General features: G+C 38.9%; 1 protein-coding gene and 1 long non-coding RNA gene across 5 annotated transcripts; one reads left to right on the top strand and one right to left on the bottom strand.

Annotated features, from left to right (window-relative positions):
- Positions 1-745: 745 nt before the first annotated feature.
- On the bottom strand, positions 746-25,964 carry usp28 (ubiquitin specific peptidase 28). Of its 4 annotated transcripts, none has more exons than XM_044370786.1 (26): positions 25,788-25,964; positions 23,381-23,458; positions 21,856-21,976; positions 21,302-21,389; positions 19,686-19,848; positions 16,055-16,141; positions 15,708-15,845; positions 14,084-14,154; positions 13,917-13,993; positions 13,678-13,826; positions 13,441-13,568; positions 12,995-13,090; positions 12,735-12,914; positions 11,968-12,176; positions 11,580-11,650; positions 11,111-11,339; positions 9,714-10,058; positions 8,664-8,794; positions 7,488-7,844; positions 7,196-7,291; positions 6,436-6,614; positions 5,914-5,992; positions 4,774-4,853; positions 4,135-4,258; positions 3,068-3,266; positions 746-2,439 (listed from the first exon to the last, which is right to left on the bottom strand). In XM_044370786.1, the coding sequence occupies exons 1-26, from the start codon at positions 25,830-25,832 to the stop codon at positions 2,270-2,272; spliced, it is 3,690 nt and encodes a 1,229-aa protein (XP_044226721.1). In that variant the 5' UTR covers positions 25,833-25,964; the 3' UTR covers positions 746-2,269. The 4 variants fall into 4 exon arrangements, with proteins under 4 accessions (XP_044226721.1, XP_044226719.1, XP_044226717.1 ...); XM_044370784.1 differs by having other exon boundaries at positions 9,714-10,061; positions 23,381-23,455; XM_044370782.1 differs by having other exon boundaries at positions 9,714-10,061; positions 25,788-25,963.
- Positions 10,075-14,946, top strand: LOC122995503. Its single transcript, XR_006406799.1, has 3 exons — positions 10,075-10,318; positions 10,747-10,755; positions 14,920-14,946. It is a non-coding gene; the product is annotated as an uncharacterized LOC122995503 (long non-coding RNA).
- Positions 25,965-27,329: the final 1,365 nt, after the last annotated feature.

The raw sequence follows: 27,329 nt of genomic DNA, 5'->3' as shown, positions 1-27,329 counted from the left end.
GCCTGTGCTCTCTTTCTTTCATGTTGGCTGCCTATCTTCATTTCTTACGTTTTCATGTTGTTTATATATTTATTTACTTGTCTCACTTGTTTATTTACTCTTCGAGGTGCTAAGTCTGTCGCTTGAATTGATTCCTGATTATACATATATATACATATATATATATATATATATATATATATATTTATGCTGCCTGTTCCTGTATGGACAAAAATGTTGTGTTCAATAAAAACTTGAATACAAAAAAAACCAACAGAAAATGTTACACAACAGGAGTAAATTGTGCATTTTTTAGGTACTATTTTAAACTGCGGATTAATACACATTTGGTGCTCTAGTGAGTATTTACAGCAACAGGATTGTTTGGGATTCATTACAGTACAGTGTAAATAAAAACACAGAATACTAAATACATTGTGATGTTCATGGTAATGATGGAACATGTCACCGAGTGCAGCGGTGCGGCTCACTGATTGCTTTGTTTTTGGACAACACTGGAGGTTTATTGCACACTTGGAGAAATACTTTGTAGCACCAATTAATTTTCATGGGATTTTTAGACAATAAAAATATCAACTACCTTCTTACTCTTGAACATGCAATAAACTACGCCACAGACTCCGTTATGAATTTCCTCAGGAGAATATAATGTATTGGCTTCATGATTGGCAGAGAAATGTCAGTCAGATGAACTTGCAAGTTCCGCTACACAAGCAAAGACAGTCAATAATAAAGGAGTATAAGAGAGTATTTAAAAGATTTATTGAGTATCATCACAGAGTAAAAGTGAAAAAGCTGTGTGAAATCAGCGGCATATGTAACAACAGTAACAACAGGCTGTTGCTGGCCTGAAAATCCTGATTGAGAGGATTCATTCATGATGACTGCATTTCATCTGGGACACCGGGAAAAAATTTTAAAAAAAGGATTTCATCTCATTTTGTCCCATGGCTTTCCTTTCAAAGGGCTCACATGGTTTACAGAGAACCACTCAAAAAGGGATAAAAAGCACATCTGTATAAGCAAAGTACTGTTGAACATGGTTCTGCGTAGCTTCAACAAAGTGAGAGTCCCCCTGCTGTCACTAATGTTTTTATGCGTAATAGTACTATAGATATCTCTCTAAGCTTCATCTACATTTAAAATTTCCCAATGTATTTTGAAAAAATACAAAGTAATATAAAACACATATTTAAAAAAAGCTAATAAACAGTATTTGTCACCGTGCAGTACAAATTTAATGGTTTTGTTGGCCTATTTAAAGGCCCCGTTGTGCGGTCACGCTGCTTAGCAACACAATCAACTAATCCTGCCGAATCCAGTCACTTCCTGCAGAGTTGAGTGGCACTTTAATGGTTAACAGTATTTAAAGTTAACAAGTTTGCCAGCCAGTAAAACATGTCCATATCTTAAACGTTCAGAATGCAAATCAGGATTTCATGCTTCCCTGTTCTCTTACTGATGACATTTTGCCACTAAATAGCACCAGAGCTGTCAATAAGTAATGTGCTTTTTAAAGAGCGAGAACCAAAAGGATGTATTTATAGTCACAGCGAGTCACAAGCAGAAAGCCTAAAACATGTTTTTTTTTTTTTTTTTTAAATGTTAACTGACACGTGATGAGCAAATGCATTAGTTTGACTGCAGATGTTTCAGGCACTAAGAACGAGATGTCATAGGATGTTTTGTCGTTTCAGTAAGACTGTATGTATAACATCTTTAAGGGTTAGGGTTAAAATGCTACAGCAGTCTGTATCATTCCATCTTTTCAATAGTGCTATTTGGGTTGCCAGTTCTGCAGGTCATTAGAGGAAAAAAAAAATTACAGTGGGCTGCTACCATTTGGGTCCTGCTGCTGCTTCAAGGACATAATGATTTTTAAGCACAGTTAGTAGTTTTTTGTTTTGTTTTGTTTTTGCTGATGGTGGTGGTTGGACAGGCAGATGACACACAAACTTCTGTGAGGAATACATAGGATTTATTTTTGATACTTTTGAGATGTTTGGAGGGCTTTTCCATGTGCTTTTAGGTTTAAAATTCTTGATGTGGTAATCAATACATGAGCATGTATGTACTGTATGAGGTGACAGCCCTGCCCCATTGCCTGTCTAACCCTAATGAGCGCTTACAGCTAGCTATATTAAACACAACATCAAAATAATATACATGTACAGCACCAAACCAGCAAATCAAAAGAAACACATCATTTGGCCAATGGTTGCTGGCAGGTAGGACGCACAGTTCAAAGCGCGACTCTTCATCCGGGGCTTTATTTAACAGTGACTATCGAGGTGCTGTGGATGGACTCCATGACAGCAGCCAGGCGACTGCACAGGTCCTGGTTGACGTGGACTTTAGGTGGGTCTTTAAGCACTACTGTCTCAGCTGAACAGTCCAGAACCCTGGGCAGGAACTCACCCAGTTTCACCTGCAATGAGTCTGAACACAAAGGAAGAGCAGTAAATATGGAGTTGATGAGGTTTATTTCAGTGTATTTTTGAGTTTACTGTTGGTTAGTGTTAGTTTCGGTGTAGGTTTTGACTAAACTAAAATTAAATGTGCTTGAGATTATAGTTCATGTTTTGATTAATTATGTTTTTTTTAAGTTTGGTGCTTCTGGGCAATATTGTTATAAAGAAAATAGAAGAACATTGTTTAGAAAAATTCCTACGACTATAATAAAATTAGGGAAAAAATGTAATGAGACAAGTACAATAAGGTCCTGTTGATGATTATATGTAATGATATTCAATACAATAAACGCTAGAAATGTAATGTAATAATACTAGTTAATTACTCTGAGATTGAGCAACAAATAACCCATTTCTGGTGCTCAGTTTACCAAATGTACGTGAAGGGTTTGTAGAACAAAAGATGTGGCAGAATTTAAAGGATCTGAATACTTTCCAGAGCCACCTCATGTCACTTTTTTTTTGGAAATTAATATTTGGAACCTGAATATTTAGAATAAAGTGAGTAGAAAACTATGACAACAAATTATGTCATATGGGGAGCCACAAGTACATTATTATTTGCTATGCTGATGTGTTAATTTAACAGATCTTACCATCCATGTCTTGGCCCAGGCAGCAGCACCAGTGGCTACGGATGCTCTCCATAGTGTCCCGGTCTTCCTGCGTTAAAGCCGAGTCACGACTCATGAGGTGCAGGCATGGGATGACGGCCTCGTCCATGATGGCCACACCTTCCTCCACATTGCTCTCCTCACCACTGCAAAACAGCTTTGATGCGCTTTCATTCAACATCTGCAGCATAGAGGATGTAGGGAAAAGAAGGACGATGGAATAGTTAAAGCAATCGTCACTCGGTTTCCTCTGTATTTGTAATGATCTACTTTAATATGATCAGTTTGCAACACGGTGCTCTTAAAACATTCATCAGTTGCCCCATATTGAGCAGACAATGTAGTCGTGTTGGTGTATCTTGATGCATACATTTGCAAGTTAGTGATTAAAACCTTAAGAGTAACTTAACATCAGGCTGTAAAGCAGTTGGTCTGGTTTCAACCCTGATGGGTGTGGTTGGATGTGCTTTTTTTGCACCTGTAACCCTGCTCAACAGTGATGTCACACGGTCGTGGAGTACACCTGTACATTACTGCAGCAAGGACAGCGGTTAAACCACTGGAGGTCAGCAAAGACAAGATTTTCAGTGGATGTCATGGAATTGTTGATGTTTAAATTCCCTTTTTTTCCTGAGAACTTTAAAGGACCTCTTGTCCATGTTGGCTTAAAAGCTGAGGTGATCAAAAGCTCCGGAACAGCTGCTAAATGGACCTAGAACTTTTTGGTGAGATTGTTTTCTTAACTTCAAGGTCAAGGCATTTTACATACCATAAAGACTACTGTGGGACACTAAACTAAGTGCTAATTATTTAAAACTTTTTTTCCTTGCTTGTGATGTAGTCTAAATATGGCAGTCAGTCCATCTGTCCTACACTTTGGTGGACAGCAAGATATTTTCCTTTCAGGTCAAATTTTTTACTCATATGCAAGAAATGTGAATGACTAGTTCTTTGTTGTTATTCTAGCCTTTGTTTATGCAGAAGGATTGAGCTCAGTGTTCTTTAAAATCAACACCATGGCTTCACAGTAATTTACAGTAATTACTCACAGTGAGGCATTTCCTCCTGTAAACTGCAATAAGAGACTTGTCCACGCCGCGTTTCTCTCCGTTCTTCAGCAGGCTTGCGTTGGTCTCATATGCATGAGCCAGGTAGTTCAAGGCCTCCCGTATCCTGCAGCACACACACAAGTCACCATGGTCATCCTCCACCAAAAAAAAAAAAAAAAAATGTACTCCCACTATTGGCCAATCACTAGGAAGTATGTAAACCAATCATTGTAATTTATCAGAACACAGATGTCTATATTTCCCAAGCTACACTAAACTAATTCAGCATGGTAATCACACATCATTAAAATATGTGTGTGTGGATTTACAGTCTTAAAACATATTAAAAAGTCTTTTAAGTAAAATTGTACTTAAATGTCTTAATTGTTTAAAGTTTTTTTCACAAAATTTTAATGCTATCCCTTTTCTTATTCTTCCCATGCACAGTGTCGCAACATTATAAACTATATTTAGTATTACTTTGCAATGATTGTGTTATATTGTATGTACATTATTATATATATATTTAACTTCTTCCAGTGGTGAGATTTGGTGCAACACATGGATGGACACAAACAAACAGCTGGATGTTGATCTGCAGAACTGAACGCATGTTTTTAAAGTTTATTTGACACCTACTTCCCATGCTGGTATTGCTCCAGTCCAGTCAGCAGGTAGACAAACACTGTCCTGAACATCCTGTAGTCATCCTGCCATTGCTGTAGAAGAGCACACAGGACAACCAGCCAATCACTTAATTTGCTTTTTGCTGTTTGTGTCAACTCAATTTAGTTATACCTTGCAGATTAAACAGTAAAATGGGATTAACCAACAATAAGAAAGTGCAGTTTAATGTATCCATAACTATTGACAAATCACAAATTTCTGGAATTATGTTAAATTTATATAATGTTCCTGATTTAAGAAACAGTTTAAAACTCCAGTCTGGGATTAGTGAACAACAACGCTAATCACTCCAACTCTCATGTCATGCCGGAGTCAACATAGTTTTCATTCCATTGGGACCAAATGTCACTGGGTTTACACGCTTCCTGCTGGAATTCCAACCATGCAGACCCAAATATACCATTCAGATCAGGGCTTTAACACACTAAACAGGATCCAAACGTCTTTCAAAAAGCAGGTACCACCACGTAATAATGTCTGTAATGTAATAACGGCCAATCAATCTGTGTGTTTGTACTTTCATTGCGTTCAACAGTACATGTTGTACCATTTTATCCCGTTGTCACTACTTGTTTTAGCCAGACTGAGGTAACATTTCAAGTTTGGCCACAGATTAGCTCCTTACACAGTTACAAATTTCTCCACTGGTGCTCTTTAGTGGGAACGACCTTTGGCCCAATCAGCATAAAGAAAGCTACCTGCCCATCTTTTGTTTTTGCTGTGTGTTTCAGTTTATAACGGGAAGGATATGATGATATTGTTAACAAATATCAGTCTCAAATTTACATGTAATTTCTATATCTACATGTTGATGCAACTATGCAACCATTTAAAGTCTTTATCATCAAATCAGTGAAGCTCCTCCCTCTCAAAAGTGGGATTTGACAAACCTGCCTGTCAAGATTTAAACTTAAAGCAATTGAAGTAAACAGCAGGATCAGATTCATTTCCAGTGTTTTACAAAATTAGGACAGATTAACTCCCCAAACATGAGGAGTGCATGCCTGAATAAATCAACTATCCATTAAGGCAGAGATGGGACCATCTGTTGATATTTAATCTATAGACCACAGACCATGCAATAGACAGTACCAGGTATTCATCCATGTCCATATCCTCTGGCTTGATGAGACGCAGCTTGGATCTGGCTTCCCTCATGATACTGATGGCCCTGCATGCACAGGAAAGGACACACAATATGAAGTGAATGGATGTTTTTGACAGGGTTGATACAGCGACATCCAAACCATGTTGCAGGTCTCTGCTCTGAACACTAGATGGCATTACATGCATGCTGTATAGTCTACTGTATTTCCTCTAATTCTGGTGAGCGTAGACCTTTTTCCAGCCATGATTTACCTCAGTTACTTCTGCTATCTGTACACACTGTACAACCCAATAGACAGAAACATTTGTTTTCTGTTTGCTCTCCCTACTTGTTTTAATATATTATGTCCAAAATAGGTTTCACCTTGATCTTGAAGTTTCTGATCCAGATCTTATTGTCTTTTTAAACATCGATTTCATTTAAAACATTTTAAAACTCCATCCAACGTAATAGACTAATATCTGAGACTCATTAAAGGTGACCATTTGTCTTCTATCGGTGTGTACCTCTCATCGAAGCTCAGGTTCCGGTCAGTAAACTGCTCCAGCAATGTCCTCTCAATAATACGCTTGGGTGCGTTATTCTGGAAGAAGTAGACCAGAGCGTGCTGCAGACGTGCATCCTCCTGGGGAGTGGTCTCCTCCTGGGAGAGCTCATACAAGCGAGAATACTCTTCATGGAAGGCCTGAGGGAACAGAGGGGAGGTTTAATATTTTAATTTGCTCAAATGCTCATAGTTGACAAGCATGTAACAGCACTAAGATGGATTTTATTTGATGAAACCTCATAGTGACTGATAGACTACAAGGATTGGTGATGATGCTTGGCTAACAGAGTTAAGACATACATACTAAAAAAAATAAACTAAAAAGCCGAATATCTTGTCAAAAATATGCATAATTAAAGTTAATTTTTACTATAAACTTCATGATTTATAGAAAGAAATCTTTAGGAGGCCTCTATTAATACAGTGTATGCTGCATGCTGATGATATCGCAACAAAACCTGCAGTTGAAAATGAGGGAATTCACTACAGAATTAATTTTTTGGAGCCAAAAGGTCCCTCAAAATGATGACCATTCAAAACTGTATGGAGTGAATGGGTTACTCCAGAGACATTTACATTTGAAGAGAATGCAGTAATGTTAATATTTCAATTGCAAAAGTCTTTCAGGAATCATTAAGATTATTTTGTGATATTGTGCAACTTAGTGTTTGATGTAAGACGTGACAATCTATCAGTCATTATCTCTCGAAAAAACATACCCTGATGAGGCCAGCCTCAGGTCCTTCCTTGTCAAAAGTTTTTCTGGCCTTGGCGATGGCTAGAATGACGCCCTGCATAGCTGGAGTCAGCATCATCTAGGAAATGACACAACAGCGAAGACGAGAAACGAGAATGATTTTAACAGATACGCAAGGAAGAACAAAATCATGCACTTGAAGGCTTTAACTAGAAAAAAAACCCCAGAAAAACTGTCAGAAAATACTTAAAAGTAAACAATGTGACATGTCAAAAAATATTATATTTTGTCCACAAAATCCGAAGAGTTCTTACCTCTTCGTTGTATCCATCAGCATCAGCCCTCACCATGATCCTGCCCACATTGGGGATCTCCACTTCTGAGACCTCGTTCTCAGGCTGTCGCTGTCTAGCTGGGACCTCCTGCTGCTGCTCCTCCTGCTGCTGCTGCTCCTCCTGCTGCTCCTCCTGCTGCTGCTGCTGCTGCTCCTGCTGCTCCTCCTGCTGCTGCTGCTCCTCATCCTCATGATCTGCATCATGTTCAGGAGCTTCTCTGGAAGCCTCTGGGTCACCTTCAGCTTCAGAGCTGAGGCCTGCCACCTCTGTGTCATCCTTCTCCACATGGAGGTCCGATGGCGACTGGTTACTAAGCTCAGCTTCAGGGCCAGGAGACTAACAGAGAAAGATTTGATAAGACACACATTACTATGCCTTCCATCCATCCATCCATCCATCCATCCATTATCTATAGCCACGTGTCCTGTTCTGGTATAGTGTTCATGTATAACTTCACCGACCCACCATCTAAACACCTGTGGAGTGATATCTGGAAAATGTCAGTTCGACTGGAGCGTTTAGCACGTGTGTCTATTTTAATTCTGTCTCTGGACAACTGACATCAACACAACACCTACCCTCATTCCAACACTGAACAAACTGGATTTCAAAAAGTCTATTTGTATCCGGTGAAAGGTTGGTCTTATTATATGTAGTCAGGTGGGTCAGCAGAAAGTGCTGCAGCTCTGTACGAGCAAATTTCACTTACAAGTGACAAATTAATCAATGGAACACCAGATTCATCAACAAGACATTGAGTTGTGATGCGGCGGTTTGACACCAGTTTATCTAATGTCTTCTAAAGCAATGGCCTACAATAAATCTTATATTTATGAAGCTTTTATTGTTGACATAGTGTCAGGCTGTAGATTATGGTGTTGTTGCATTGCAATGCACTGATATTTATAAATGATATTATATGTTAAGCCTCTAAATTAGATACTGACTATCAAAGAAATCAGTTGATGATAGTAATTACTTGTGACTTTTACTCTGTCTGTACATTACTCTACAGCCTGCCTGGCATTAAGCCTGGATCTCCATCTCTATGCTAAGTGGTGAAATGGGATACTTGACCCAGATGTACACACTTTTATTTCTGTGGCCTAGAATTTCTGACCCATATTTTTACAGAGTGGGAGCGAGTGGGCCCACCTGACTCTGTAGATCCTTCTCAGCTGTGGTGGAGTCCTGGCTGGGCTCCAGGGTGTCGGTGACTGCCGCATTGCTTTCGTCTGGCTGGCAGCCCGGGCTCTCTGGTGGCGGTGACGTTAACTCTGATTCTTCTAAGGTCAAAAAAAGAGAGAGAGGAGAGAGAGAGAGAGAGAGGCTGTGGGTGAACATGTGTGTCTGTAATGGAAAGTACTCTAGTTATAGAAGTTAGTTTGACTTGGAAAATATTTAATAGCTACCAAATCCCCATCTTATCCTAATTTTATGTAGCCAGACGTCCTTTTTTAGCAAACTAACAAAGGTCTAGATAAACTTAGTCATGTCTTGGCCAGACATAGATGGGCTGTTGTTATTCTTCAAATATTAAAATGTGACTAGTGAGAACTTGTTTGTACATTAGCTGAACAGAAATGTAACCACCAAAAAATGTTATTATGAGATTTTCTTCCAATCTCTGTGAATTTGATGAGAAGTAAAACAAAATTAACTAAGCAAAGGGATAATCCATGCAGAATTGGACATTTACTTGTACTGAGTGTTATCGCTGGGGCGGATTATCCTGCTTCCAATTGTCTTCTAACTGTCCATTTTCTGGGACCATATAGTCTTTGTCATCCTTTAGATAAACAAATGAAAGAAACCCTTCCCTATTATCTTGCTAGATTATATCTCTGTATATCTTGCATATGTACAGTATATAAGGGATCATCCATAACGAGCTGTGCAGTTCCTTTTTGCACACAGCTTGTCATGGAATATCCATCTTATAATTAGATAAAACAGATAATCCACGTTTCCCAATCCAATCAATTAAAAAATGTTTTGCATTCTCCAAAAAGCTTTAAGTTTTGGTTAAAATCCATGCTACTGGTTTATGATGGGTAAAATTGGTGTAAATAAAATGACCGTTACTATGTTTTACATGCCGATACAAATATTTCGGAATCAGTTATCTGAGAATAATATGCAATGGGTTGTTAAATCTTATAAAAACGTCCCCTCATTTCCCTCTCTCCAGTCACCACTACAGACCTTCAGGCTTCTCTGCAAGATCAGGCTCTGGATCCTTCTGTGCTTCTGAGTCTGGCTGTGGTTCTGAAGCAGCTCCCTGGTCCAGCCCTTCAGTGGAGGACCCTCCACTGGAGGACTGTGGAGCTGGCTCAACTGGTGTTTGCTGTTCATTGTCTGGACTGGGGTTTGTTGGGGGCTCTGTAGAGACTGTAGACTCTCCCTGTGGGGTCGCTGTCTGGCAGAACTGCTCCTCCCATTCGCTGAGCTCCTGCTGGAACCAGCGGTTATCTTCATGGACGTAGCGTCTGAGGATGGGCGGCAGGGAGTCCATGCCATGCAGCATCTGGCCTGTCTCGTCATCTGTGTCTTCTGGGTGGATGTGGGGTAGTGTCAGTTAATAACATCACAATAAAACCTACTCACTGACCTCCTGTGTTCATATTGGCCATTAAAATACTTCATTGATTTAAACGCACAATATGTAATTTCAGCCGCTAGGGGTCTCTCAATCAAAACAATAACAAAAGACGGAGTGTGATGATGGTGTGAAGTAGCAAGGGATCATGGGAGATGTTGTCTTCGTCGTTAAATAACCAGCCTCATCGGGATACGATTACTCCAGTGTTGTTATTGGAGAGGAGGAGACCTCTGCGGATAATTCAGGTCCCGGGAGAGAACGACCGACCGTCTGGATCTAAAGTTATAGGAGAAATAAACCGAACAAGTGTTAGCAGCAGCTCAGCTAACAGCCCCTCCAGGAAGTCTGGTGGTCACCAAACATCGTGTGAGAAATATTGATTTTTTTTTTTTAGGTGAAACAGCTTTAATTAGTATTTTTAACGATTTTAATCTGCGTGTACGTTTGTTCTTGGAGAGGAGGAGACCTCTGCGGATAATTCGGGTCCCGGGAGAAACCGGCCGAACGTCTGGATCTAAAGTTATAAGAGAAATAAACCGAACAAGTGTTAGCAGCAGCTCGGCTAACAGCCCGTACCGGACGTCCGGTGGTCGCCGTACATCATCAGAGAAACACTGATTTTTTTAGGTGAAACAGCTTCATTCAGTGTTTTTACCTGTAATCACCGGGTCGGTTTGTTCTGGAGAGGAGGAGACCTCTGCGGGTAAAAACATCCTGAATGATGAACACTGGAGTAATCCTATCCTGGTGAAGCTGGTTATTTAACGACGAAGACAACGACTCCCATGATCCCTTGCTACTTCACACTGTCATCACACTCCGTCTTTTGTTATTGTTTTGATTGAGAGACCCCTAGTGGCTGAAATGACATATTTTGCTTTTAAGAGAGTCTGTGCACACCACTCTTTGTTGTGTCTCATTATTGCTGCTGCAATGATTCAATATGCCCTTCTAGATTATTCAAAATTAATCTAATCTCAAATCAAATCCGTAGATGTACCTGTGATAAGGTGGGGTAGCCTGTCATCAATGTACATCAAGCAGTAGGCGCTGGCGTTGGTCATGCCCCCGAACGAGTCTCTCTCCAGCTCCTCCCATGACGACTCAGTGATGTTTATATCATTATACCTCATCCAGCGCTGGTTGGCGTGGTCGTAGATGTAGGCCCAGTAATGACCTGCTGACGCCTGGCCCTCATGGACGAGCACTGCATGGAGTCTGTAGGGCACCTAAGTAAGAGTAAAGCCCACTGTATAAAAATCTGAAGCTCTAAATTTTTAGGATTCAGTATCCAAATACTGAGATCTGACTCTCAACTGCAGCATAATCTTTAAATGTTCTTATCTGTTTTTATTTGTATTCTATTCACCTGTTTACTTCATATTCCTTTTTTTGTTTCTCCATGGAAATCAATAAAGTTTCATCTAATCTCAGTTTATGCACATCCTAAACCGTAGTTGTAGCCTTACCTGGCAGAGGCTGCTGTCTGAATACATGCCCTCAAGCACCTGACTGAGCCTGTCAATGCTGGCCTTTAGTTCTGAAACACACACACACACACACATACGCAAAATAAAAAATAAGGAAAAAAAAACCACAGAGAAAACAGAAAAAAATATTAAGTGCACCTACAGCTCAGCTGAGATGAATTTCTTTGAATTTTGACTTTTAATTTTTTATTCTTTCATTTATTATTTGCGCCCAATGGCAAAGTTTTGGAGAGCAGGGTGAGCGTCTCTAATCAGAGGAAAATGACTCAACTTGACAATTCACACATATTATGATCACCTGACTGTATATTATCATATACATAACTGTGTTAAAAGTAATGCTAGTGTGTACATCATAAACATTCACCATTTATGTCGTTCTCTACTTCTGTCCTCCAACGCTGTAGGCAGTTCTTAACATTGTGCAGCTCTTCCTCAGTGATGCTGTGGGGGGCTGGGTGTGGTGGACAATCAATGGGGTGTCTGCACTGGGTGAAGGGCTTGTATATGGGGGTCCGCTGGCAACTGGACACACTGGAAACCAGGCCCTCTGATGAATCTGTGTCTTCAGGTTCACTGAGGGGGAAGCAAGAAAAGCATCAATGTCCAATATGTTCAGTTTTTGCAAGAAGGTTGTGATTGTCTTTTTTTTTTTAAAAAAGCGGTTTTATATAAAAGCAACCTGTATCAAAATCAGCCAGTTAAATCCATTAAAGAGATCACTCTCTTTAACTTAGTGAGTGTAAAGCTATTATTATTATTAATAGGAATGATGGCCAAAACTGTAAAAATAAGACTGAAGTTGTAGAAAAAGAGCACATTATCCTTTAATAAGCACCAATTAAAACCAAAATTATTACCATTTAAAAAGCCATCCCACACTGGATTACATGACACACAATAACACCACATCTATAAATGGCTTCAGGCAATTTACATACATGTTCCAATGCAAAAACAAATGATTGTTTTAATTAGAGATAACTGGAATTGATGGAATTCAGGATTGAAGATTTAATATTACGGTTATGTATATATGGCATATACTGTTGTTTACTATTTGTGCTGTGCTAGTAAAAGTCTGTACACGATATATTACTCTTCTTTGTCTTTCTGGTCATCCGTGTACTCAACCTGTTGTCTGTAGAGATGGTTTCACTGAGTGGGTGGCTTGAAGGAGTTGGTGAAGATGAGGTTGGTCTAAAGTCTTCAGCTGGGGAAACATTCGAAGGCTTGGTGGTAGCAAACTCCAACACAAACTGCAGCATGTCAGTCAGAGGATACTTGGTAGGTCCTGAGCCATAGTTTTTATAGCTATGAATAAAGATATGGGATAATTAGCACTAGATTTGTTCCTATAACGTCTCATATCTCAGCTTTAACAGGTAACTTACCACTCGAGTTTCTGTTGAAGGGCTGCAAGTTGCTCCTTCATTTTTTTTACCTCTCCTCTCCGCTCATGGGTCTGCTCTATGTTTCTGTGAAGATATCTGTGACAATCCCCAAAATAAGTGATCAGTAAATTTGTCTAAGATTGGTTGAAACATTTTAATATGACCTCATGTGTGTTAATATTTTAATAATTCTGTAGCTTGGCACAGACATACATGGTAGAGGTGGACAAAATATAGCAAATATTATCTTAACAAAAGTCTGCTTCCATAAAGTTTTTGTTCATTTGAGAGAAGAAATAGCAACATTTTGTATTTAGCTTATGACTGCTAGCGGTCACACAACGGTGCTATGTAAGTTCTGTTATTGGGTGAGTGTAGTGATATAGCTCTCACTAGAACTGAATGAACTTGCACTTATATGATTTAGTGCTTTGTGCAGAGCTCACCTGTCCATATAAATGATTTGTGGAAACTCCAGTTTCTTGTGTATCTTCTCAGGACGACCAAGCTGGGTGTTGAACTCAAATCTAGACAGTTCAAAAGTCAAGACTGGTGGTAACTTTTTGAACCATCTCTGCAAAAACAAGAGAAAATACAGACTTTATTTTGGCAGAGTATCAAACTACACAAACGCTGGCAGAAAACACTCTGTTTGTAGAAATTCTTATGGAAAAGCTATTTACCTCACGGCCGGGCGTAACACTGTGATCTGAATGTAACGACTCAATCTCCTTCTCAACCATAGCACCTTCTAGACATTCATCCAGGTTGTTGAAGCCATTGACTTGCAGGGGGTACTGGCCAAACTGCTCGATGTTACATAAAGTCTTACCTAAGCAGAATCAGAGAGATATGAGCGACTGAGAGCAGAATATATATTGATTATGAAACCATTACAAAAGACCTATAAAAAAAAACATACCCTCATGTTTTCTTTCTGTCACAAAGGTACCATAGAAAAGCTGAACCATGGGGTTTTCTTGTTTGTCTTCTGCACTACTGAAAGAAAAACATGACATTATATTTATGTTATATAGCGAACAGAGATCCACATGTACTGTATGTCGATGACATCATCTCATAGCTTACTTTCCATTGGCAGCCAGCTGAAATGCATCCTCTAGCCAGTCGAGCAGCTTGTGAGAAAACTCACTCACATCCTGAAATGAAGATGACACAAGAAAAGAAAATGCTAATTTACTCGACTCTTTACAGGAAACAAACACTGGACATGAAAGTTCACCCGTTACCTTGGAAACAGAAGTTTTGACAAAAAAACATCCAAACTAAAAGTTCAATTTTTCCAAAGCTTTCAACCTTATCTCAGTGGTTGGAGTTTGCTCAGTTGCCATGGAGATAACTCAGGTGTGTGACCACCTGTCACCACTGAGCGACAAACTGCATCCACTGACAGACTAACAGATGCTGTTGAAAACGCTGCTAATGCACATTGCTGGCCAACAAAATTGCCCTCTTCAGACCCCATCAGTGCACACTCTGGAAAGGCAGTCGAGACATGGGGGCTGCATTGGCACATGTGGGTTCACATGTCTGTGCACAAATCATGCAGTTTTGGTTCAGGGACAATCTCTTGCTCTATCTCCATCCGAGAAAAGAGAGCTCAAAAGGGAAAGAGTTGAGACCATTCTCTCCAGAGGTGATAATGAGACAGGAACAGGCAAGCATTATCTGCAAGTGGAAGGTGTACCTATAAGTGGAGCTTAAACGCACAATATGTAATTTCAGCCGCTAGGGGTCTCTCAATCAAAACAATAACAACAGACGGAGTGTGATGACGGTGTGAAGTAGCAAGGGATCATGGGTGTTGTTGTCTTCGTCGTTAAATAACCAGCTTCACCGGGATAGGATTACTCCAATGTTAATCATTCGGGATGCTTTTACCAGGAGCCGAACTACCAGCAGAGGTCTCCTCCTCTCCAGAACAAACGGACCCGGAGATCACAGGTAAAAGCACTGAATAAAACTGTTTCACCTAAAAAATCAGTGTTTCTCTGACGATGTACGGCGACCAGCGGATGTCCGGTATGGGCTGTTAGCCGAGCTGCTGCTAACACTTGTTCGGTTTCTCTCGGGAGCCGAATTATCCGCAGAGGTCTCCTCCTCTCCAAAAACAAACGTACACGCAGATTAAAATCGTTAAAAATACTAAGTAAAGCTGTTTCACCTAAAAAATCAATATTTCTCCAACGATGCTGCTAACATTTGCCCAGTTTATTTCTCTGATAACTTAAGATCCAGACGTCCGCTAAAAGATATAGTTAAAAGTGACCGAAATTTATCATTAAAATGTGTCTTAAAAAAGTCAATTTATAACAGTTTGTGTGGAACAACCATAACGCTGATGTATTATCTTGTATGTGTGTAAGTTACTCTTTGGTAGACGCCATTGTAGCGGACAAACACAGCGCCGCCGTATGCATCTTGTGCGTGTTTACTCTTTGGTAGAGGAGGTATGACGCCATTGACATGCGACCAAATGAAACGGTCCGTTACTTTGATTAAATTACAGATTTCTCTGGGTTTAAAAATTGTTGGAAACATTTGGGATAATGTAAGTACACAACTCAACAACATATATAACATAGGTCTAGTTGCTTTTAGACATTTTAATGTGGAATTATTACATATTATAGCTTTAAGTTAAGATTAAAGATTTTTTTGTTAAAAGACAAATACTGTATGTTTGTTGTACCTGTTGGGCCTCACTGGTCCTAAAGGCGTCTCGCAGTAACTCCACTGCAGCAGAAGGATCCACAAACCTGCGGGTGGAGCCCAACATGAGGGCAAACAGGCAGCGCAGCTCCTGCATGAAAGCAATGTTCCTCTTGTCCTGTTAACACAAGCTCAAAGTCAAACTTCACCCCCTTTGCACCTGATAGAAACCCTAATAGAAAATTCCCACATCTTGTGTATAATTAGTGAAGTTGAAGGAATTGATAATATGTAAAAATGAAAGTGCAAAACAAAGGATTGACTGGTGGGAATGACAGAGTAAGCCACTGTTGTTTGGACAAATGGTATGCATAGTAGTTTACTCACTGCGTGACTCTTACACTTGTCCAGTAGTCGCTCAGACAGATGGTAGTTGAGAACCAGCCTCCTGAACACAGGCAGGTGGAACAATGACTGCAAACAACAAACAAACAATGGATTTTACCATCATTTTAACCTTCAGATGGTTTTGGAAACGAGGCCCAGGTTGAAATTTACTCACACAGGGTACAGAGGGAGAGACATGAGGCGTGAGCTGCAAATTTGCATAAAAACTCTTATTCCTTCTTTGAATCACTGCATGATCAACACATTTTTAAGATTCAGTGTGACTTACACCTCCATAAATATGCTTAGAAATCATAGAAAAAGATGCTCCGAATAACTCAGAACTTGCCTTTGAATCATCCACAGGTACATTGCAAACAGGAATTGACAACAGCTAATTCAGCATACTTTTAATGGTGACCACTTTAGCTCGACCTTACCTAATATCTAATTAATTAGAAATGTTAGTGAAATTAAATGCAAAATTTGGGTGTAAACAAGAGAGGAGGGAGGAACTTTCCATTAATGTCTAAAATCATAAAGGTTTCTAGTAGCTGGCATTTATTGCACATTAGAGGAACTTTCTCTTCGCCTTCAGGCGTATAATTTCAGGAATTATTAAAAACCCTTTCATGCTTGTAATTCTGCTCCAATATCTGAACACAGCTTTACTCTATAATAAGTGTCTTTGCTTTTATTATTTTTTGTCAAATTCAATATTTTTATTTTATTTTACACACAATAGGCAAGCAAACACACCATCAACTGTGTTATACGATACTTGTGTTTCTCATGATAAGCTAAACACATTACCAGTCAATTAGTCTTATATGTCATGTGTTGTGAGTCTCAGCGGAGCTTCTGAGCACCTATGAATATCTTGATATATACAGTATTTCCATTTGAGCAGGAAATTCAATTATGGCTTATCTCAGTTTTACTGTAATTCATACCACAAAGGATAATAGAGAGAATACGAGCCGACAACTGAATCATGTGGTCACTCTGGCCTCAATCTGATAGCATAATTACTTTTTTTAGGCGAGACTGGTTTGTTGAGTCTACAACAGTCAGGTCAGGGGGTAACAAACAGTATCGACACCAGCAAAAAAAACAAACAAAAGGGTATCATTTGAACACCATTTGTATGCAAAATTCCTAGATAATAACCCCTGTCCTTCAAGGGTTTGACTTCTAAATCAATGTAGAAGAATCACATCTCTTCTCTGTCCATCTCAGGATCAGACTGGAAAGTCCACCAGTTTGCTCCATCATCGCATCACACACTATTTAATTATCCATATAGCGTGTGCATCTCAATGAAGTCTCCAGTTTCTGCCGAGCCACCTGATAGGTCTGGCTAAATTCAGTCAGGAATGGACTTGTAATAGAATTAGCAGCTCAGAGAGATACTGTTTGGCAGGAAGATGCCCACACCTTTTGGCTTTCTTCCTGATGTTTCTAGTGTATTAGCGTGGTATAAGAGTCATATAGAAAAACTGAGGTTCAAGGTTAATCTTTCTGTAGTCAGTGTTTCTGTTGTCAATTTAAAAACTGGTAGGTATTGATCTCATTTTGAGCCATTTCCTGTAATAACTGAAAGAAGATCACTATATATATAAAACACATGTGCACTAATTTCTACCCTGAAAAATAATCTAAACTACTTTTATAGATATTGGTAAAAGCCCCCCCCAAAATTTGCTGACTGAATAAAAGGTGTGATACTTTGACCGACTCAAGTTAGAAATCTTGGAAGGGGGGAAAGTCCAAATCTATAAATGTTTGTTGATCTGTGTGAGAGCTATTTTCAGCCTTAGCAGCCAAGGATGTGAGATACTGTTAGAACAGGTGGAGGGAGCTTAGTGCACTTAACAGACTATATAGATGTACACGGTACAGCTGTATTCTGTATTTTGAATTCGAATTCAGTTTTTTATTCAAGACAAGACAAAACTTGCATTATGTGATATAAAAACATATGTATATACTGTATATGTGAATAAAAAAACAAAACAAAAAAACTACTGTATACATGTGTCAAAACAAAGTACATCAGATCTAAATTTAAAGATGATCTAATCAATATTTTGATATTACCAATGGAGCCAACAGGTAATTATCACCTGATTCTGCAACTTTACACTTTTCATCTGATTGTTTTGGTATTTACAGCCAGCAACTTTACTATTTTGGTTCACTACTCTCATCAACCTAATTTTTTTCAGTGAAAAATGATCAAAGTTAGTCACTAGCTGGTGAACATTTAGGAGCATTTAGCAGCTAAAGAGCATGATATTTTCCTCAGGAGATGGTGGAGACCAAAACAGAGTTAAAAAGAGTGAAAGTTGGACTTATGTAAGAAATATGACTTAAAATGAACGCTGATCTTTCTCTGTGTCTGTTGGGTGTGTAAACTGACTATTGTTTGCTTACATGTTTGCTACATCAACTTTTTAAGGTGATAATATGTCAATGTTGTGTTTACAGATTGTTGTGCTGCCCCTAAGGAGCCCAAAAATAACATTTAATTTTAGTAACTCTTCAAGGAACTTGTTTCTACAATACTGCATATACTGTAAACCAAACTGAAAATAACTCTTCAAGCTTCTTTGCTTGTGGTTAGTATGAAAAAATTCCTGTCAAACATTTATTTAGTAAATTGCACATTTTGAGGCCACTTTATGCAAACCTAGAAAACAGTGCGTTAGTCTGTTTTGCAATTTATCGCTTTCTGTTTGTCCACAACACCCCCAGATCCCTGCAGCATAATCTAAAATTGGACAAGACTAGTGCAATGACCATTTGAAATGTGCCCGTTCGAAAAGGGCTTGATTTCTCAATAGCTAGAGAGAGTTGTGTCCGTCCCTTAAATGCCTCTCATGCAGACTATTGGTAGACACTACAATTTACCGATGCTCCCTAAACACCTCACACACAGGCTATTAGTAGACGCTATAATTTACTCATGTTCCCTAAACACTTCACATGCAGAATATCTTGAAACTACAATGTGGGTTGCAATGGCAGAGTGGCGCTGTCCGTATTTCCATTTGTTGACTCAACGGGCAGAAGAAGAAGCAAATCAACGGTATTTATGAGGTATTTTTTATATATTTCTTGAGAACCGCTCATCCAAACAACTTCACGCATCGACATTGCACTTCCCTGTTTCCCCAGCAATCCACCTGCCAGGTATGAAGTAGATCAGATGAACGGTTCTCGAGATAATGTGAAGGACAAACCCACATACATACATACATACAGACAGACAGACAGACAGAGATTCCTTGCTTTATATAGAGAGATTTACAAAATTGCATGTAGGTATTGTAACCAAGATCTTTGCAAAATGTAACCTTATTTATTACATCATTTGGATTGCTTAATGTGTTATTTGCCAATAATAATTGTGATATTTAAGTGAAGTCATTGTTAAAAACAGTGGTGGGTACAGTGCATGTTTGGTAGCATTGTAACTAAAGCATGACAGCAGTGAGTTGACAGCACAATGCTGTTGTTGTTATTTGTCTGACCTCAGGCCCCACAATGGTGAGATGGCCCTGCTTTACCATGTTATTTTATGTATTAGGGTGAAAGGGGCTGTACCCAGTCAGACACTGACTCTTACCTGGATGACAGCGCTGAACCAGCAGGTGTTTCCTACATTGCGAATGCCCACGGGCCAGTTGTCTTGGCGGATCCAGTCTCCAGGGCTGCACATCTCACTCTGGGCCTCACATCTCTTCCTCTTCATCTTAGCTGTGTTCTCCTCTGCACTAGCCTCCAGAGCCCTGCAGTTCATCAAATTACCCATTTCAAAGTATTGATTTGACAACTCTATTAAAAAAAGATTGACCCAGTAAGACGTTGTATAACAAGACCTTTATGGGTTAAAGGTAAAATCCTAAAGTCTCCCAGGAAAACACAAACTGTTGCAAGATGGGAGGAAATGCCTGGTGGACTAACTTCCACATGGCAACGTGCTCATAATGAAAATGTTAACATGCTGATGTTTAGCAGGTAATGGTCATCGTGTTCACCATCTTAGTTTAACATATTAGCATGCTAACATGTTCTAGTTCAAACAAAATGTTGTTTGTTTGTCAACTTGTCTCGAGTGGAAAAATCAGTGGTTTGCCAGAGTCTTTGGGAAACAGCATCTGGGAAACACTGACAACTGTATCAAATTTTGTACCAATCCATTGATTAGTAGATATTTCACTGGGTAAGTGAAAACTTTGATCTGTGCTGCTCAATTTCAGGGCAATCCATCAAGCAGTTGGCGAGATATTTCAGTCTGGACTAAATTGGTCGACCAAACAACAGACTAACCAACATTGCCAACCCTAAAACCATAGCCAATAGTTTAGCTAAAAAGTAAATACACTTTATTTTAGGTACAGACAACATGAAACAGCTGAACAAGTGTCTCTCATTTCCATTTGCCAGACATCTTTCATTCATTTCAATTATTTAATTTTCCACTGACAACTTTTGGGTGTTTTTAATCAGCCATGGGCTATCATCTGTAGCCAGTTAACTTTGATGACTGTCTTGACTGTGGCGTAATCTTGCTAATTGTTGGTTATGATCTAAGCAGTTTGTGAGCCGGAGAGGAAGAAAACTCACAAGTGTCCATGTTTACTAGGGATGTGCAGAGGGTCCAGTATTTGTTGAGGCCGCAAAATTATTTGTATTTGTATTCGAATAAAAGTGGAAAGAGGTTTAAAAATCCTGTTTTTGTTTTTATTACGCTTTTAATTTTAGAAAATTAAAGTGTTACAATAATTGTTCATGAAGTGTTCCCTTCGGAGCACTTCATTTGTGTCAGTAGCTCAGCTTTATCTCTGGGGAACACCCCCAACTCCAAGAGTGATGTCCAAATTATGAAATGTGCGTTATGTAGCAGGTGGATGTGACTCCCCTTGGTGAGACCTGCTGATAGACGTAACAGCGGAGCAGAGGAGAGAGACTGAGATAGTGATGTAACAAACATTTGCGCTGGTATTTAACATGTTTTTTTTTTTCTTCCCAAAAACAAATATTTTTTAAAATATTTGTATGAAACAAATATTCATAAAAACCCCACTATTTGCATATTTGTATTCGGGCACACCCCTAATGTTAACTGTCTCTATTTTCATACCTTTTCTCCTTTAAAGTCAACAGTAAATAAAAAACAAACAAACAATCACAGTTGCCAATAAAAAAGCAACACTGTATAAAAAGCAGGCACTCCTGTACCTGTTGAATTCTCTCTCCTCTTCCTGAGCATTGTGGGACTCCTGCAGGCTGAGTTCAATGGCAGTCTGCAGTTCATCTTTATGAATTACTGAGGAAACAGACAACAATGTGACAACCAAGATCCCATGATGCCAAGTAAAACAGTGTTCATGTTAATTTCAACAAAATATGAAGCAAAATAGAACACACATTTGCTGGTTCCAGCTTATCAAATATAAGAATTTGATGCAATACATTATAGTAAACTGAATATGTTTTGGTGTTGGACTGTTGGACAAAACAAGAAACTCAAAGATGTCACCTTGGACTGTGGGGAATTTTATTGAGCATTTTTCACAATTTTCTGACATTTTATAGAGAAAATAATCATTAGTTGCAGTCCTATAATAAGTATTTATTGATCTCAGTTGTCACGCACCTTTAATCTTTGCTGAAAATGTTATCTCTGCTGTTAACCTATATGAGTGTATATTCATTTTGAAATATGAAAATAATTTGACACTAAATTGAGAAGTGTCAGAATTTTGTGCACCAGTGATTTGTCCCCATTGTACCTTTCTGCCCCTCCCAGGCCACTCCAGGGGTCGCAGACTCCTGTGGTTCTCCAGGATCCTGAACCTCTGCTGGCTGGGTTGTCAGCAGTCCAACAGCATGTCCGATGTCACCCTGGCTGGCCTTAAAGAGAGGGACACAGGGAAAAGATAAGGGCGGATATTCTGGATATTATAAGTGTCGGCAGTACAATACAGCACAAGAACAAAATAAACAAAAATGACATACATACATACAATACCAGTCAAACGTTTGGACACAATTTAGTGAATGGGAAACATAGTACAAGCATGTGGGCACATACAGTTGATTAATTAAGGTGACACTTGTCGATTATTGTGCAGAATTCCCCTTTGTGTTTGAAACCAGTCATACACAAACATCCCTGATTTGATATGGAACTCAGCAGTGCCCCTCCGAAACCTGTGACTTCCTGCTGTCTCTCTATCTACCCCTGGTACAACAGGTTGGATGATGCGTGCACCACAGTCAGCCAGGCTGTTTATTGCACTGTTTGTCAGTTATAACTTTTATGAGGTTCCTATTAACTCAAGCTCCTAGGGAAATTTTTATGTGCAGTTCCATTTGAAAACATAAGCAGTGTTCCTGGGGGTGCTTTTAATGTAATCAAAGAGTCTTCCTTTAACATTAATTACACATCAAGCACAGCCTCAAAGAATAGCCAACTACTGAGGCAAGGCAGCTCTAGAGATAGATTGCCAAGACATTTTGTACAAACAGTCATGTTCTCCACAGGATAAATAATTATAAAACATTTCTTAATAATTGTATGCACACAACATGATCAATCATTTAGATATACAGTAGGTTTCTTTCTCTGACATCATCTTCTGCACTATTTTTTACTGCTCCTGGCATAGTGTTTATTTGATGTGTCTTTCTTTTTTTCCTGTAAAGCACTTCGTAACATTGTTAAGAAAAATGCTATATAAATAAAGTTTATTATTATATATATATTAACATGGTTTCTGAAATGTCCTGTAAGCGTGTTTCCTTTAACATGGTAAGGGCTAAAGTAGAAGTCTGCATGTAAACTGGGATTTTTCAGTATGAAAGTCCAGGTTCATCCCAGTTTGACGAAACTAATTTCATTGCTTGATTGTACTGCCAGCCAAACTAAAAAATGATAGGACAACTAAATATTTAAATACTATAGACATTATTGCCTAAATAGGAATATAATGAAAGTAGAGCAGGATAGCAGTTTTTAGTTACAGGTTATCATATCCAGAGCCCCAGGTTCACTGTGTGTCCATTAGATCTATGTGATTTGACTAATTGCAAATTTATGTAGCTGTAACAGATCTACAAAAATGCTTTTTAATTATCTTGACATGTGTACTGACTGGGTTGGCCATGTTTTATTACTGTGTGTTCAATATGTGGAATATCATATTGCTGTGATGATGTTTATGATGTATAAAGATCACTCATTGATTTGCATTGTGGTAAAGCAACAACAACAAAACACAAGGGAGACGCCATCCATTGCAGCTGATGATTTACATTCAAGGCTCGGCAGAGAATCTGTGGGTCCTGGATGCCAGTGATCTCCCTCAGCTGGTTGATCAGCATTTCACTCTGCTGAGGGAAAGAAAGACAATTGAGTTTTAGATCCTTCATGCACCTCCAATTTTAGGGTTAGTGATAGATTGGCATTTGACTCCCATTTGGGGTGACCCATAGACTGGTTTCTGAAGAGTGGTTTTGAAGCTCAAAGTGGGTGGCTCCGGCAGTCGCCATCTTGGCAGTGCTTCACTCCACCTAACTGCCAGCTAATCCAAAAAGGGCAAAGAAGTGAAGCTGAGGCGGGCCGAATGAAGCCTGGTTGCTGAAACAAGCCTCCTAGCAGTTAGCGACCTGTCACTCGAAGCAGCCACATCCTTAATTATGCATAACTTTACAGCTTAATAAAATTTACATGGGTGAGTTATAAAAAACTTCACCCCCTGTACACTTGTCATGAAAGGGGAAATTAGCTATAGAGACCAAAACCGTTTTTTGTACCAGGCTGTAAACATGTTTATTTCTGCTGTAAAGTTGGACATTTTAACAGGTCTATGGGGATTGACCTGCTTTTGGAACCAGCCTCAAGTGGCCACTCGAGGAACAGAGTTTTTGGCACTTGCTTGTGGCTTCATTTTTCAGAGATTGGTGCTTGGGGTGACGAAATAAACAAAACTGAGCAACAAGTTGGCTATCAATTGGATAAAATATGAGCTTAGATGAAATTACAGGAATAATTTGAGCTTTTTTTTTACCCTATGTCTTCCACTGCTTCCTTACTATTTTAGATTTTCAAACTAGCCAATGTAATCCATATTTAACCCTTGTGGTAACAGGTAGGTATCCCACTTCTTGCCCATAAGAGTTCCATTTGTAGTCCATTGTGCCCCATGTACTATTGGTGGACACACATCAGAGCCCGTGTGGGAACTGAGGATAATGGCTCATGTGAGCCTCAGACACATTTGGGGTTTATATGGAGCCGAAGGACAAATGCCTGAATGCCAACCTGTCATGCCCATATGAGGCCCACATGTTGGCTGCGCCAGGGGAACAATTGCGTAATAAAATGCAGCAAAAGTCTGTGGTTTCAATAAGCAGCATAGGAAGACCAGATTTTAGCCATGAGCTGAACAAAAGTGGCCCAGAGTCCTTAAGCCAATGGGTTTCTTTAAAACTAAACTTAAAAATGTATTGAAATGTATTCAGGCCGCAGCTACTTCATACAACATGCCTACATCATTATCCACGGTTAGACTGGCAAACACAAATTCTCACAGGTCGTCATACGTTTTCACCTCATAGACACATGAAGTAAAAAAAACAAACTTGAGTCTGCTGAGTGAGAGGCGCTATATAAAGCCCGTTACCCCAACAGCAGGTGGACATGTCAGGGTATCTCTCTCTCTCTCTCTCTCTTTCACACACACACACACACACACACACACACACACACACACACACACACACACACACACACACACAGGAAGCCAAGAGCAGGCTGACCAGACTTATATGGAGTCCAGGGGCTATCTGAGACCCTCTTGGTTAGCCTCTATTTTAGGCTACTGACATGGATAGCACAGACTTCTGTTTATCATTCCACTCACCATGCCACTAGAGCTGAGTGACAAAGGCACTGGGTCTCTCTCTCTCTCTTTCTCTCTCTCTCTCTCTCTCTCTCTCTCTCTCTCTCTCTCTCACACACACACACACACACACACACACACACACACATACACACACACACAGAGCCTATGTCAATACCAAACAGAAGACAGAGGCAAACAAATATTACCAATTTTCTGACATTAAATACTCCATAGATTTTTTTTTTTACATAGCCTACCATAAATCATTACTTACCCTCCCTCTTACATAACATCTTTGGACTGTTGGCTCCATATACTGTAGACCCACAGTAGGAATAATATAACAGGCCTATTGATAGATTGCAAGGCTACTGAGCCAAATACTGACTGAAGTGTAAGTGTTATGACCTAGAACAAGTTTTCATCAACAAGAATCTAAGTCAAAAAGAGAGAAAAAAAAAAAATGTTAGGCTTATGCATTTATTAGCTACTATTTAATGGATTATAGTAGCCTATAGGTCATATGTTCACGCTTAAAATGTGGAGATTTTATTTATCAAACACTCGCTTATCATATTTAGCTACCAGTCATTTAGATTGTGGAACAAAATCAGGGCGATTGGTGTATTTTATATGTGCTGAATTCATGTATATTTAAACTTTTTTCGACCCCCTATGTACATGAAGCTATAATCAAAGTAACTTTAAAATACCAGATTTTTTTAAATGCTTCACACAACAGAGGGGTTAGTGTTAACGTTAGTTCTTCAGGCATTGTTAATGTTAATAGCAGCTCCGTCATCCTTTGCGCTCACCGAGTTCGTCGAGTTTTCTCCATTTTCAGTCTGTTCAGCTTTCATTGCAGATTGAAAAAAATAATAAAAGAAAACTGAAATCCCTTGTTGTTTTTGCCCAAAATGCTTTCAGCTCTGACTCCGAGTCAAACCAACTCCATCTGTCAAACGCCGAGAGCGAACAGCCAGCTGCGCGCGCTCACCTGTCAAGACACGCGCGTGCACTTTAAACGAGCGCTGGCATTAACGCGCGCGCTCTCGCGACGTGAGTGACTGAATATGACAGGTCTTATAGCAAAGCTTCCGGAGTCTGTGGCGGATTTAAACTGTCAAAGCCTTTCAGCATGTCTCTATAGGCTGTAGTGTGATTCTGCTACTGTTTTACTTATAATTACAATTTTCATCCGATGTATGTTTTATATAGTAGTTTACATTTCCGAAATCCTTAAAATGCCTCTTTAATTATAAGCAACTGGGCACCATTTTCCCAGAACATGTTTATGTGTAGTTTTGTGCTGCTTTGTTGTTGAGTTTTGTGTTTTGTGCTGTAATGTACGTATATCTATCGCTGAGTGCAGTTTCATATGTATTTTACTGTAAAGTTTTATCTATTTTAAAAGCCCATCTAGGGACGGGCATTGCAAAATAGTTTAGGCTATAAAAGCTGTGGCATACGTTCATATTTGTCCCTTTACAATAAACTTTATATAAATAAATAAATAAATATACCATATATCTTGGTAATTTTTGTAACAGCCAATTAGTTTGATTCCTTTTGTGATGCAATATCGGCACTCATTTGTTATTGATTTTTCAAAAAAATCCAATCATGAAAGTTCCTCCTTGTTGAAGATACTCCTGATAAAAAAATTTTAAAAAATTCTGATGAGTTTAGTCACTAAAAATTAGCCCCTAAAATTATTTGATTTGTTTCTCAGTTTTATTATAAATAGCTAACCCCTGAATTAGCCTATATTTGGAAGTTATCAGATGTTATATTAATATTCTTGACCTCTTTTTGTTTTTGTATTTGAATGTTTCTTGTTTCCAGCAGGAAAAAGTAATTTCTCAATGTAGTTATTTTTAAAGTACAAATGATCGAAGAATAACTGAGAAAATTTCTTTACATACATTAATATTATAGATTAGATTATAGATTTAAATTTAAAACCAATAGCATAAAAATAAGTGAACCATAATTTAGATTTAAATATAAAAAAGTTATGACTTCTGAGATTTATGAGATTTACTGTCTCACAAAATGCAAAGTACAGTACTGCTGAATTATAGGCTTCATTATATGATTGAGGTATATTTTCTTGTTTTGCTTTTTAAATAACTATATAAAGCAATTTTTACAGTCTTCATGCCTCAAAAAACCTAGACTTTAAGTTTCTGAGTCTGGGCATAATACATTATAGCTGTGTAAATAAATAGTAATATCTGAAAAAAAACAACCTTTTTGTAGCAGGTATCTTAAGGGTTAACGTTAGCACAAACCTGAGATTGTTTTTAGTTGTCAAAAAGTCAAAAAGTTTTTGTGTCAAGTCAAACTTTTCACTT

Source organism: Thunnus albacares, chromosome 13, assembly GCF_914725855.1.
Source record: "Thunnus albacares chromosome 13, fThuAlb1.1, whole genome shotgun sequence".
Taxonomy (NCBI): Eukaryota; Metazoa; Chordata; class Actinopteri; order Scombriformes; family Scombridae; genus Thunnus; species Thunnus albacares.
Note: the sequence above shows the minus strand (reverse complement) of the source record. Positions and strands in the feature narration are given on the sequence as shown.

Excerpts from the sequence above, each read along its gene's own strand:
- usp28 (XM_044370782.1), bottom strand. The coding sequence starts at position 25,832 with ATGAAAGCTGAACAGACTGAAAATGGAGAAAACTCGACGAACTCG. Across the intron at positions 15,846-16,054 it reads ACAAGTGTAAGAGTCACGCA|GACAAGAGGAACATTGCTTT; the intron begins GTGAGTAAACTA and ends TTGTGTTAACAG. Across the intron at positions 11,651-11,967 it reads AGTAGAGAACGACATAAATG|AACTAAAGGCCAGCATTGAC; the intron begins GTGAATGTTTAT and ends TGTGTGTTTCAG.